The sequence below is a fragment of the Petromyzon marinus genome, chromosome 39 (genome assembly GCF_048934315.1).
Source record: "Petromyzon marinus isolate PM22_M1 ecotype Great Lakes invasive population chromosome 39, UKy_Petmar_22M1.pri1.0, whole genome shotgun sequence".
Taxonomy (NCBI): Eukaryota; Metazoa; Chordata; class Hyperoartia; order Petromyzontiformes; family Petromyzontidae; genus Petromyzon; species Petromyzon marinus.
The window spans coordinates 4,690,142-4,704,220 of NC_133705.1; the positions used below are offsets into that span (position 1 = coordinate 4,690,142).

Below are 14,079 nucleotides of genomic sequence, written 5' to 3' on the forward strand. Positions count from 1 at the left end.
CATGTTCCTGGGGTCCTGGCAGCCCCACACGCCTCCACGGGATTTTCCCCTTTTTTTTCTAATGTATGGGCGAGAGAATGAACCCCCCATTGAGGCTCAATTGGGTACGGCCTCAGGGAACAAAAAAAAACATCTTTTCCCGGACCTCTGAAGATTACGCTCGGTCATGTGGCAGAGGCGCATTAAGCAGCTCGACAAAATACTGCCAGGGCGCAAGCCACGAATGAAAAATACCCAGGGCATCATGAGCACGTGCTTCCATGGGCAGTTGAGGACATGGCATGGTTTTTTTTGCCCACATGTGCCGCTGCGTACGCCCCCCCCAAACTACACCGGCCATGGTGTGGTCCCGTGGAGGTCATAGAAGTGAAACGGCTGCAGTGTGTGCGAATACAGGCAGGGCCTTGTTGTCACGCTTTAAACCATTTGTACATCCCCACCCAGACAGCTCATCTCCATGTCCTGTATGGCCGGTATCTGGTGGGTCCCACGTGCCGGGGTGGTCGGCCAAAGAAACCGTGCGTCAAGGAAAATGTGATGTGCCGCCCACAAGAATCCGCCTTGTGCGATGGACCGGTGTCTGGAGCCCGGTCGAGTCCTTCCAAGGAAGCCAGCGATGAGCCCACAACCTTCAAGGCTTTTGTGCAGAGGCACAAAAATCCGCCATGGGCGAGGCACCGGCATCAAGAACCCGGTCAAAGTGCTTCAAGATGGGCTAGTAGAGCTGCAAGCCCTATACCATGGACTTTGAAAATTACCCTCGAGCGACCTGCGGTGTTGTGTGGTTGGTGACCATGACGGTTACAATTATTATTGTCGTGGTCGGTCGAGGGAGATAATTATTGTGGTGTTGATTGTTGATATCAGGTGGGTCCGGTTCACACCGCTCACCCATCATAATAGGCCGTTATAATTGCGATCGTCGGGTGTCGGATTATTTTTTTTGCAGTTCTGCCCCAACACACATTTTTTTCATTGTTAATAGCCGAGACAGCTACTTTTTAAGAAAGGAGGGGTGGGGTGATGTAAATATAGTGTGTATGTAAAGATTGCGTGGGTACTGACAATGCGCGGACTAGCGGTCACAAGTGGTAATCATAGGCTAGGTGACAGATAATTGAACGATCTGGAAGCTCCAGGAAGCTTCAGGAACTCGCCAGAGAGTTTGAGAAGTACGGGCGTGGCCAGGGGCAGAGCGATGGCCACGGTCCACCCCTGACCACGGTAGTCGCTGTCTTCACGTCGTCACTGTCTTCACGTCGTCACTGTCTTCACGTCGTCACTGTCTTCACGTCGTCACCGTCTTCACGTCACTGTCTTCACGTCACTGTCTTCACGTCACTGTCTTCACGTCGTCACTGTCTTCACGTCGTCACTGTCTTCACGTCGTCACCATCTTCACGTCACTGTCTTCACGTCGTCACTGTCTTCACGTCACTGTCTTCACGTCGTCACCGTCTTCACGTCACTGTCTTCACGTCGTCACTGTCTTCACGTCGTCACTGTCTTCACGTCACTGTCTTCACGTCACTGTCTTCACGTCACTGTCTTCACGTCACTGTCTTCACGTCGTCACTGTCTTCACTTCACTGTCTTCACGTCACTGTATTCACGTCACTGTCTTCACATCGTCACTGTCTTCACGTCATCACTGTCTTCACGTCACTGTCTTCACGTCGTCACTGTCTTCACGTCACTGTCTTCAAGTCACTGTCTTCACGTCGTCACTGTCTTCACGTCACTGTCTTCACGTCACTGTCTTCACGTCGTCACCGTCTTCACGTCGTCACCGTCTTCACGTCGTCACCGTCTTCACGTCACTGTCTTCACGTCACTGTCTTCACGTCACCGTCTTCACATCGCTGTCGTCACGTCGTCACTGTCTTCACGTCACTGTCTTCACGTCGTCACCGTCTTCACGTCGTCACCGTATTCACGTCGTCACCGTCTTCACGTCACTGTCTTCACGTCACTGTCTTCACGTCACCGTCTTCACATCGCTGTCTTCACGTCGTCACTGTCTTCACGTCGTCACTGTCTTCACGTCACTGTCTTCATGTCGTCACTGTCTTCACGTCACTGTCTTCACGTCACTGTCTTCACGTCACTGTCTTCACGTCGTCACTGTCTTCACATCGTCACTGTCTTCACGTCGTCACTGTCTTCACGTCGTCACTGTCTTCACGTCACTGTCTTCACGTCGTCACTGTCTTCACGTCGTCACTGTCTTCATGTCGTCACTGTCTTCATGTCGTCACTGTCTTCACGTCGTCACTGTCTTCATGTCGTCACTGTCTTCACGTCACTGTCTTCACGTCACTGTCTTCACGTCGTCACTGTCTTCACGTCACTGTCTTCACGTCACTGTCTTCACGTCGTCACTGTCTTCACGTCGTCACTGTCGTCACGTCACCGTCTTCACGTCACTGTCTTCACGTCGTCACTGTCTTCACGTCACTGTCTTCACGTCGTCACTGTCTTCACGTCTTCACTGTCTTCACGTCATCACCGTCTTCACGTCAATGTCTTCACGTCGTCACTGTCTTCACGTCGTCACCGTCTTCACGTCGTCACTGTCTTAACATCGTCGCTGTGTTCAAGTCATCGCTGTGAAGCGACCGACCAAAATAAAGAAACCCTCTACAATCCATGTGTCCGAGAGCCGTTACACATACACACTAATAATGTAATACCAACAACCAACAACAACAACCGCCATTCGCCACTAAGTGGCAGTGACGTCACCGCGACGCTTGTGCCAGGCCATGTGCACCTTGAGGCCACGTGAAGTGTCGAACGCCCGCGGGCAGGAGGTCACGGGGCAGACCCAGGTGCCACGGGTCGACTGACTAAGATGACTGAGATGACTGGCTGATGCACCACCTGTGCCCCCTACTGTGCCAACCTGCTGTGCTTTAGCCACCCGGCGCTCCGCTCATTGTTGTGAACGTTGTTCCTCCGCCCTCCGTTGTTGTTGGAGGGCGACTACCTCCAACTGCCCAGTAGCGTCCTTCATGAGCCTCCTCCACAGAGGCCGATCTTGACACCGCTGGTACCAGTCATCGGCAAGTCCACTCAGCTCCACGTCCTCCTGTACCACATCACTCCATCTATTCTCTAGCCCGTGCCGCGCCCGTTTAGCTGATTCGGCATGCGGTGGCTGGACATGCGGGCTACATGACCCAGCCAACACAGCCTTGCCTGCCAGAGGAGCTCACCGATGGGACCTTGCCCAGATCTTTCAAAGATTTGTGAGCTCCTCACACAATCCAGCCTGGTTAAACCCAGGATGGATCGTAGGCAGGCTCGCCTAAATGTTTCTAACCGGCAAAGATGTTCCATTAGGGGGGGTCCACGTTTCGCAAGCGTAGAGAAGGGAGAGAATGACCGTGGCTGAGAAGACCTGAAGCTTAGTGCGGAGCGACAGTCCAGGTAGCTTGCACACAGCGTTACACAACCGATGAAAAGATATTGCCACTCGACTGATTCGGAGTGAGACCTCTGCTGTTAAACTGGAGCCGGTCATAAGCACACTACCCAGGTATGGGAAACTCTCCACTCGCTCCACAACTGCCCCATCACCGATTGGGAGTTGTGGGGGTGGAGTGTCCGATGGTACAAAATACCCAGGCACGTGCTTAGTTTTGGTGGGGATGATGGGAAGGCCCCATCTCTTAGTGGCACGCTCTAGTCTCATCAGCAGCGTCTCCAAATCCTCCTCTGAATGAGCAGCTATTACCAAATCATCGGCATACATAACGTGGTTGAGCAATAGGGAGCCATCCCTTGACCTCACCTGGGCATCGATCAGCCTCCCATTATATCTGTACCATATGGAGATTCCCCCGGGACAGCAATTGAAGGCTTCACGAACTACGCGGTCAAATAGATGTTAAATAATGTGGGAGCCAGAGGACATCCCTGTTGCACCCCAAGTCTGCTGCCCCGAGGAGAGGACTGTCCACCCCTCATGGTGGCAGGAGCCAGAACCGGTCCACCGGACCTCCTGAATGCCACAGAGATCCAGGCGGTACCGGTCCAGCTCCCGACAGAGCAGTGGCAGCCTGTCCTCCGCAGTGAGCGTTCGAACAGTCCACGTGGCCATCCATAGTGACTTTTCATTGTTTCTGGAGGAGCCCCGAGGGTAGAGATTCAATCTCCTGGCTCCGCCAAATGGGGTTTGGCCAGGAGACGTCATAGACGCCTATCCCCTTCGGGGCCTCCGGCACAAGCTTATTAGTTACATATTTAATTCGCGGTTTAGTGGTAATTTATTGAAGGTGGAGGGGTTACCAGCCCTTCGCACCCGTCCAGAGCCCCCGTTTAGCCACTGTGGTGGTTACAGACGCCATGAGGGGAGGAGCCAATCGGAATTGGCTCCTCCCCCCACAGCACTGTCCACGGCAGAGTAGCTCGTCCGGCACCGCGAGGAGGTATTGGGTTGTTTTGCCAGACAATGTAATACATACCCACGCACACATACATAAACACACTGGCAATGCAATACATACCCACGCACACGTACATAAACACACTAACAATGCAATACATACCCATGCACACATACATAGACACACTGGCAATGCAATACATACCCATGCACACATACATAAACACACTGGTAATGCAATACATACCCATGCACACATACATAAACACACTAACAATGCAATACATACCCACGCACACATACATAAACACACTAACAATGCAATACATACCCACTCACACATACATACACACACTAACAACGTAATACATACCTACGCACACATACATAAACACACTAACAATGCAATACATACCCACTCACACATACATAAACACACTAACAATGTAACACATACCCACGCACACATACATAAACACACCGGCAATGCAATACATACCCATGCACACGTACATAAACACACTAACAATGCAATACATACCCACTCACACATACATAAACACACTAACAATGTAATACAAACCCACGCACACATGCATAAACACACTGGCAATGCAATACATACCCATGCACACATACATAAACACACTGGCAATGCAATACATACCCATGCACACATACATAAACACACTAACAATGTAATACATACCCACTCACACATACATACACACACTAACAATGTAATACATACCCACTCACACATGCATAAACACACTGGCAATGTAATGCATACCCACGCACACACAAACGGACAGACTGTACACTTGTTTTATGCATTGAAATCGAGTTTTATGCATTGAAATGCAAACTGCATACGTGTGTATAAACACACATAATAAACAGCCCACCCTCACTGGTAATGTATTTATAAACACATTAAAATAAACACACCAGCGAATTACACTGCCGTATGTAAAAAAAAATGAAGATTCCCGGGATAGCTTTTGAGCAGACTGTTGGGGCAAGTGCTGTTACCGAGCACCTATGAGCGAGCGGGGTGCCGACACCACACCCGACCGCCTTTGTCTCCCTAAGTGGTGATGTTTTTTTTTATATATATACACTGCACCAGCCATGCATTTGTATTTTTGTTCAGGTTGAGTCAACCTAGGGGGTGATGGCAGCACCGCTTGGGCCTCCACCGTCGTTTCGAAATTCCCCACCGACGTCGACACCATGACTTGAGATCGGCTCGCCACGCGCTAACCACTGAGCCCACCGCTCACATTCTCGTTCGACTCAGCCCATCAGCCCTCCCTCCCTCGGGGGGGGGGGGGGGGGGTGGGGAGTCAACAGTCCTGTAGAAATACTTGCCCCCTGCCATAGTAATGTGTAATTTCCACAACCAGCTACGGAGATGGTGGGATTGTGAACCCAATCCGTGCGGATATTTGAGCGTTCAATGGTGAATAAAGGGCCTCCCCACGCCATGTTCATCGTAAGGGGGGGGGGGGGGGGGTTGACCATACTTCACCACGCTGGTTATCGTGTTTTTTTTTGTAATCGGACCAGTCCAGATATCACTCACGGCAAACTGATGTTATAGCCGTGTCCAGGTATCGACCTCGGGTTGCCATGGGTTCAGAGTGCAGTGTGCTAACCACTGTGCCACCACTCTCGCGAAGTGATGTTAGCCGTGTCCAGGAATCAAACGAATTGTCACGTTTTGTTTACGTGACAAACCTTACTGATTGGCCATGTGGGGTGGTGGCGGGTTTAACAACACCTTTAAAAATCTCTCCAAGAAAAACCTCATGGATAACATTGGTCTAGAAAACCCTCTGACTACTTCTGCTGCTGCATGCCTTTCAACAGCGAATCCCAACCAATTCTGACCGAATGCTTAAGACGCGACCATTACGAGCCACTCAGGCCATCGTCCTGAGTGACCTTTACACAGACATGCCATCCCCCATGACCTATTATCCATCTGACCCCAGGCTGGCAGACGTGAAGCTGCGAGACCACGGGCCCTACCAGTGCCACGTGAGCGTCTACGACAGGAGCCGCATGCTGGAAGCCACGGGGCATGTGTTCCTCAACGTCATGGGTAACAGAGACACTCAGCCACCCCCTCAGTCACCCATCCACTCACCCACCCCGTGGCCCACCCATTTCCTTATCCATCCATTCACCCACCACTCACCCACCCGCTCGCCCCCCCCCACTCACCCGCCTGCTCACCCGCCCGCTCACCCACCCGCTCACCCACCCGCTCACCCACCGGCTCACCAACCCGCCAACCCACTCGCCCACCTACCTACTCACCCATCCTCCCACCCACTCACCCATCCTCCCATCCACTCATCCACCCAATCACCTACCCACTCACCAATTCACCGACTCACTCACCTGCCCACCCACGCACCACACTGCAGGCCACTACACTTCTCTCTGCTTCTTCCCTCGCACTGCTCCACTGTGGAGTTTCCTCCTACTATCATCATCATCATCGGTGTCGTCTTATCTTTTGCCCCCCAAGCGCTCGTAACAACAACAATAACAGCAATAACACCAACAAAATTAAGAACAATAACAGCAACAACAATAATCGCAACCACCTCGCTGCGTTCAAGAAACGCGTTCATGCACTCTTTGTCAATTACACATTTGACGGCGGTGCTGTTTGTTGCTATCTGTGATGGCAGCTTGAGGTTTTGGGCCTGTCTGGGCCTTTGCTCAGCAGCTGATTCATAGAGTCGCGCAGACTCATAGAGTTACATAGAGATCCATATAGTTTCATAGAGTTACATAGAGACTCAATAGAGTTACGTAGAGATCCATATAGTTTCATAGAGTTACATAGAGACTCATTGAGTTACATAGAGACCCATAGGGCACTGCAGGATTGCAATGTGCGGACTTAACACGGACAACAACAAAGACGACAACGACATCAACGACGACAATGACAACAACAAGAACTTCTAGATTTGAAGCTTTCGTGACTGCAAGGATTCATACTCCTTGTTTTTTTATTTTATTTATTTTTTACCTACGTGACTTGACCGAAAACAACAACTTATTGACACGTGAAGCCCAAGCCAGAAAGCTACTCAGCCCACCTCTATAGAGTCACGAAGCTCGCTGCCCCTTGCTTGCACGCAGTTAGCTAAGGCATATATAACGCGCGCGCACAACAACAACAACAACCGCCATTCGCCACTAAGTGGCGGTGACGTCACCACGACGCTTGTGCCAGGCCATGTGCACCTTGAGGCCACGTGAAGTGTCGAACGCCCGCTGGAAGGACGTTACAGAGCAGACCCAAGTGCCACGGGTCGACTGACTAAGATGACTGAGATGGCTGGCTGATACACCACCTGTGCCCCCTACTGTGCCAACCTGTTGTGCTTTAGTCACCCGGCGCTCTGCTCGTTGTTGTGAGCGTCGCTCCTCCGCCCTCCATTGTTCTTGAAGGGCGACTGCCTCCAACTGCCCAGTAGCGCCCTTCACGAGCCTCCTCCACAGAGGCCGATCTTGACACCGCTGGTACCAGTCATCGGCAAGTCCACTCAGCTCCACGCGCTCCTGTACCACATCACTCCATCTCTTCTCTAGCCCGGGCCGTGCCTGTTTAGCCCCCTCGATCCGACCGAACAAAAGCTGTTTCGGCATGCGGTGGCTGGGTATGCGGGCTACATGACCCAGCCAACGCAGCCTTGCCTGCCGGAGGAGCTCACCGATGGGACCTTGCCCAGATCTTTCAAGGATTTGTGAGCTCCTCACACAATCCAGCCTGGTTAAACCCAGGATGGATCGTAGGCAGGCCAGCCTAAATGTTTCTAACCAGCGAAGATGTTCCATTAGGGGGTCCATGTATCGCAAGCGTAGAGAAGGGAGGGAATGACCGTGGCCGAGAAGACCTGAAGCTTAGTGCAGAGCGACAGACCAGGTAGCTTCCACACAGCGTTACGCAACCGATGAAAAGATAATGCCGCTCTACTGATTCGGAGGGAGACCTCTGCTGTCAAATGGAGCCGGTCATAAGCACACTACCCAGGTATGGGAAACTCTCTCCACAACTGCACTATCACCAATTGGGAGTTGTGGGGGTGGAATGTCCGATGGTACAAAATGCCCAGGCAGGTGCTTAGTTTTGGTGGGGCTGATGGTAAGTCCCCATCTCTTAGTGGTACGCTCCAGTCTCAGCAGCAGCGTCTCCAACTCCTCCTCTGAAGGAGCAGCTATTACCAAATCATCGGCTTACATAACGTGGTTGAGCAATAGGGAGCCCTTGACCGCACCCGGGCATCGATCAGCCTCCTATTATATCTGTACCAGATGGAAATTCCTCCGGTACAGCTATTGAAGGCTTCATGAACTATGTGGTCGAATTTCGATTTAAAGCTTTCGTGACTGCAAGGATTCATCTTCTTGGTTCTTTCGGTAAAGTCACGTAGTATGAGAATAAAACAATAAAACAAAATAAGACAATAAAATTCTCACGACGTTTCGGCCACAACACAAGTAGCCTTCTTCAGGTGAAGGAACAGATCTGTCGGGACGACAGCGCTTCAATGAACGCTGCTAAGATTCGCAGCGTCTTTTAAGCTAGGTGGGAGAAATAAAGCGCCTTGACAAAAGAGTTTACATATCAAACAGGATAATTTAGCATTGAAATAGCTGTGTTAAAGTGTTGGATCAGCAGGGTGCTGAAGTCAGAAATTAGCATTGTAACTGGGAGATTAGCATGATGTTAATGTGAGGGATTAGCATGTGTCTGGTCACGGAAATAGCTATGTTAAAGTCAAAGTTTACATATCAATAGAGGCATTCAGTATGTGGACGCTAAAGGACTGCAACTACCCAACTATCATAGGATAAACCGATGTGAAAAAAACAAGTATGAACTACATCAATATAATAAATGTAAACAATAAATTCTTCAATAAGTTGAGTTATTAACATAAAGTAACTGAGTATACACTACACTATATATTGAATATCATATAGTAAACTAATAAAAAACTTAAATATAAACTACATCAATGTTATCAATAAACTCTATATACTCTCCACTCAGCTGAGCGCTTCAGTGAACGCTGCTAAGATTCGTAGCGTCTTTTAGGCTAGGTGGGAGAGGTAAAGCGCCTTGACAAAGGAGTTTACATATCAAACAGGATAATTTAGCATTGAAATAGCTGTGTTAAAGTGTTGGATCAGCAGGGTGTTAAAGTCCGAAATTAGCATGTAACTGGGAGATTAGCATGATGTTAATGTGAGAGATTAGCATGTGACTGGTCACGGAAATAGCTATGTTAAAGTCAAAGTTTACATTTCAACGGAGGCATTTAGTATATGGACGCTAAAGGACTGCAACTACCCAACTATCATACAATAAACCGATGTGAAAAAAATAAGTATAAACTACATCAATATAATATATGTACTCAATATATTATTCAATAAGTTGAGCTATTAACATAAAGTAACTGGGTATACACTACACTATATATTGAATATCATATAGTAAACTAATAAAAAACTTAAATATAAACTACATCAATGTTATCAATAAACTCTATGTACTCTCTAATCAGCTGAGCTACTAACAATAAGTCGTTATACATTGCAATGCCATATGGCGAAAAAATGGGTGGCGTTTTTTTTTTCAACTTTAGCACCACGGACAGCGACGAGCTTTGTTCAGACGGACGAGTCGATCTATGCTTGGAACGGAGGAGGGGGGAGAAACAGCCACGATGCGCTGTTATACTCCATGTTATAAACCATACCATTAATCGTGGTGTGAGCGGTATTAAGAGGCAATGCCAGCGAAAGGGGCTGCGGTCTGAAGGTCCTCGTAAAATACAATTAATAAAGAACCGAAATGGTTTAAAACATCTTTCCAATGGTTACTAAGCCAGAATCCATCTTCTCGGTTGAAATTGTCTCTGTGCTTGTATATGTGGATGGCCTCATGAACGAATCTCTCATGGTAGCCGGTTGGCTTGCAAAGGACCTCCGTCTTAGAGAAGTCAATGTCATGTGAGCCCACTGAATTATAACAGTGATCTGCCACGGCAGAGGAGTTCGTCCTACCGTGTTTCAAGTCTGATTTATGTTCGCGGATGCGGTCCGAAATATGTCGTTCGGTTTCTCCAATGTAGCTGCTACCACATAGGCACTTTAGTTTGTAAACGCCCGGGTACTATATGTCTGGAACAGCATCTTTTACAGATGGAACCAGATCACGGATTTTATGTACTGTGTTGAATCGGACCTGTGATCTGGTTCCATCTGTAAAAGATGCTGTTCCAGACATACAGTACCCGGGCGTTTACAAACTAAAGTGCCTATGTGGTAGCAGCTACATTGGAGAAACCAAACGACATATCTCGGACCGCATCCGCGAACATAAATCAGACTTGAAACACGGTAGGACGAACTCCTCTGCCGTGGCAGATCACTGTTATAATTCAGTGGGCTCACATGACATTGACTTCTCCAAGACGGAGGTTCTTTGCAAGCCAACCGGCTACCATGAGAGATTCGTTCATGAGGCCATCCACATATACAAGCACAGAGACAATTTCAACCGAGAAGATGGATTCTGGCTTAGTAACCATTGGAAAGATGTTTTAAACCATTTCGGTTCTTAATTAATTGTATTTTACGGTGACCTTCAAACCGCAGCTCTTTCGCTGGCATTGCCTCTTATTACCTCTCACACCATGGTTAATGGTATGGTTTACAACATGGAGTTTAACAGCGCATCGTGGCTGTTTCTCCCCCCTCCTCCGTTCCAAGCATAGATGGACTCGTCCGTCTGAACAAAGCTCGTCGCTGTCCGTGGTGGTAACATTGAAAAGAAAAAACCGCCACCCATTTTTTTGCCATATGGCATTGTAATGTATAACGACTTATTGTTAGTAGCTCAGCTGATTGGAGAGTATATAGAGTTTATTGATAACATTGATGTAGTTTATATTTTAGTTTTTTATTAGTTTACTATGTGATATTCAATATATAGTGTAGTGTATACCCAGTTACTTTATGTTAATAGCTCAACTTATTGAAGAATATATTGAGTACATTGATATTTTACTGGTAATATATTGAGTACATTAATATTATACTTGTAGGAACGAAGTTGTAAACTGAGTGTACCAGCCTGCAATAGATTAATGTGTCCGTCCGTCCGTCCGTCCCCTTTCAATACTTTAACGAAGTGAAATCTCGTGCTGTTGGGGTGTAAAAAGTAAAATTGCGCAAAATTCCAATGTTCCTACCCGCCCACCCTGCAGGGACCTGTTCTTCTTTGGTTCTTTCGGTAAAGTCACGTAGAATGAGAATAAAATAATAAAATAAAATAAGACAATAAAATTCTCACGACGTTTCGGTCACAACACAAGTATCCTTCTTCAGGTGAAAGAACAGAACTGTCGGGACGACAGAGCTTCAATTAACGCTGCTAAGATTTGCAGCGTCTTTTAAGCTCAGTGAGATGCGTGGCAAGCCTTGAAAAAGGAGTTCACATATTAAAGCAGGAGAAGTTAGCATTTAAAAAACTGAGGGATTAGCTTGTGACAGAAATAGCTGTGTTGAAGTCAAAGTTTAAATATCAACAGAGGCATTTAGTATATGGACGCTAAAGGCCTCCAAATACCAACTATTATAAAGTAAACCATAGCGTCTTTTAAGCTCGGTGAGAAGCGTGAAGAGCCTTGACAAAGGAGTTTACATATCAGAGCAGGAGAATTTAGCATTGAAATAGCCGAGGGATTAGCTTGTGACAGAAATATCTGTGTTAAAGTCAAAGTTTAAATATCAACAGAGGCATTTAGTATATGGACGCTAAAGGCCTCAACACAACTATTTCTGTCACAAGCTAATTCCTCGGCTATTTCAATGCTAAATTCTCCTGCTCTGATATGTAAACTCCTTTTTCAAGGCTCTTCACGCTTCTCACCGAGCTTAAAAGACGCTATGGTTTACTTTATAATAGTTGGTAATTGGAGGCCTTTAGCGTCCATATACTTAATGCCTCTGTGGATATGTAAACTTTGACTTTAACACAGCTATTTCTGTCACAAGCTAATCCCTCAGTTTTTTCAATGCTAAATTCTCCTGCTTTGATATGTGAACTCCTTTTTCAAGGCTCGCCAAGCCTCTCACTGAGCTTAAAAGACGCTGTGAATCTTAGCAGCGTTAATTGAAGCTCTATCGTCCCGACAGTTCTGTTCTTTCACCTGAAGAAGGCTGCTTGTGTTGTGGCCAAAACGTCGTGATAATTTTCTTGTCTTATTTTTTTTTCTCATTCTATGTGACTTTACCGAAAGAGCCAAAGAAGATGAATCTTTGCAGTCACGAAAGCTTTAAATCGAAAAATACATTGATTATATTGATGTAGTTTATACTTAGTTTTTTCAAATCAGTTTATTGTATGATAGTTGGGTAGTTGCAGTCCTTTAGCATCCACATACTGAATGCCTCTGTTGATATGTAAACTTTGACTTTAACATAGCTATTTCCGTGACCAGTCACATGCTAATCCCTCACATTAACATCATGCTAATCTCCCAGTTACATGCTAATTTCTGACTTTAACTCCCTGCTTATCCAACACTTTAACACAGCTATTTCAATGCTAAATTCTCCTGTTTGATATGTAAACTCCTTTGTCAAGGCGCTTTACCTCTCCCACCTAGCCTAAAAGACGCTGCGAATCGTAGCAGCGTTAATTGAGGCGCTGTCGTCCCGACAGTTCTGTTCCTTCACCTGAAGAAGGCTACTTGTTTTGTGGCCGAAACGTCGTGAACATTTTATTGTCCTATTTTGTTTTATTGTTTTATTCTCATTCGACGTGACTTTACCAAAAGAACCAAGAATATGTGGTCGAAATAGATGTTAAATAATGTGGGAGCCAGAGGACATCCCAAAGTGAACAGGAAATGGCTCCGACTCCCGGCCACATAGTTTTACCCGGGCCTGCTCACCATCATGAAGGTCCTTGATGACCGTGAGCAGAGGGTCAGGGACTCCGAAAGCACAAAGAACAACCCAGAGCCCAGGCCTACTGATGGTGTGATAGGCCTTCAATAAAGCAGAGATATAGGTCTTGTTGGAATTCCCTACACCTCTCCTGTAGCAGACGGACAGATAATATGGCATGTGCAGGACCGCCCTTACCTGAAACCACATTGGGGCTCCGCAAGCCTGTCCTGAGTGTGCCTAGTAAGGCGATGTTGAATACTCCTTGCCGGGACCTTTCCCGCCACACTGAGGAGTGAGATTCCCCTGTAGTTGTTACAGTCTGTGCGGTCCCCCTTCCAATCCTGTGGAACCTGTCCAGTGGTCCAGACTGTTGTTATGATTTCATGTAGGGCAGTCTGTGCACAAACGCCATCCTCCCTCAGCATTTCGCTTCGGAGATCATCTCTGCCCAGTGCCTTTCCTGGTCTCAGACTCCGGATCGCCTTCAGTACTTCCTCAACAGATGGCACTTCAGCCAGCCACTCACAGTGGGTGACTTCTTCCAATATTTGAGGCACCGCAGCCTCGGCAGGGTCATCCCCACTTTGTGCCACGTTGTTTTCCAGGCTGAGGGATTTCCCCTTCCCAGGACCCCACAGAAATGCTCAGCAAATCTGCGAACCTATTCCTGGGGGTCGGAGATTGAATCA

At 47.7% G+C, this 14,079-nt stretch overlaps 1 protein-coding gene across 1 annotated transcript in view; it reads left to right on the forward strand.

Annotated features, from left to right (window-relative positions):
* IGSF21 (immunoglobin superfamily member 21) overlaps positions 1 to 14,079 on the forward strand; it is a 174,327-nt gene that overhangs the window by 60,563 nt on the left and 99,685 nt on the right. Inside the window, exon 4 of the mRNA XM_032968436.2 lies at positions 6,391 to 6,500. Within this exon, the coding sequence (XP_032824327.2) occupies positions 6,391 to 6,500 (110 nt within the window). The remainder of the gene's footprint in view (positions 1 to 6,390; positions 6,501 to 14,079) is intronic.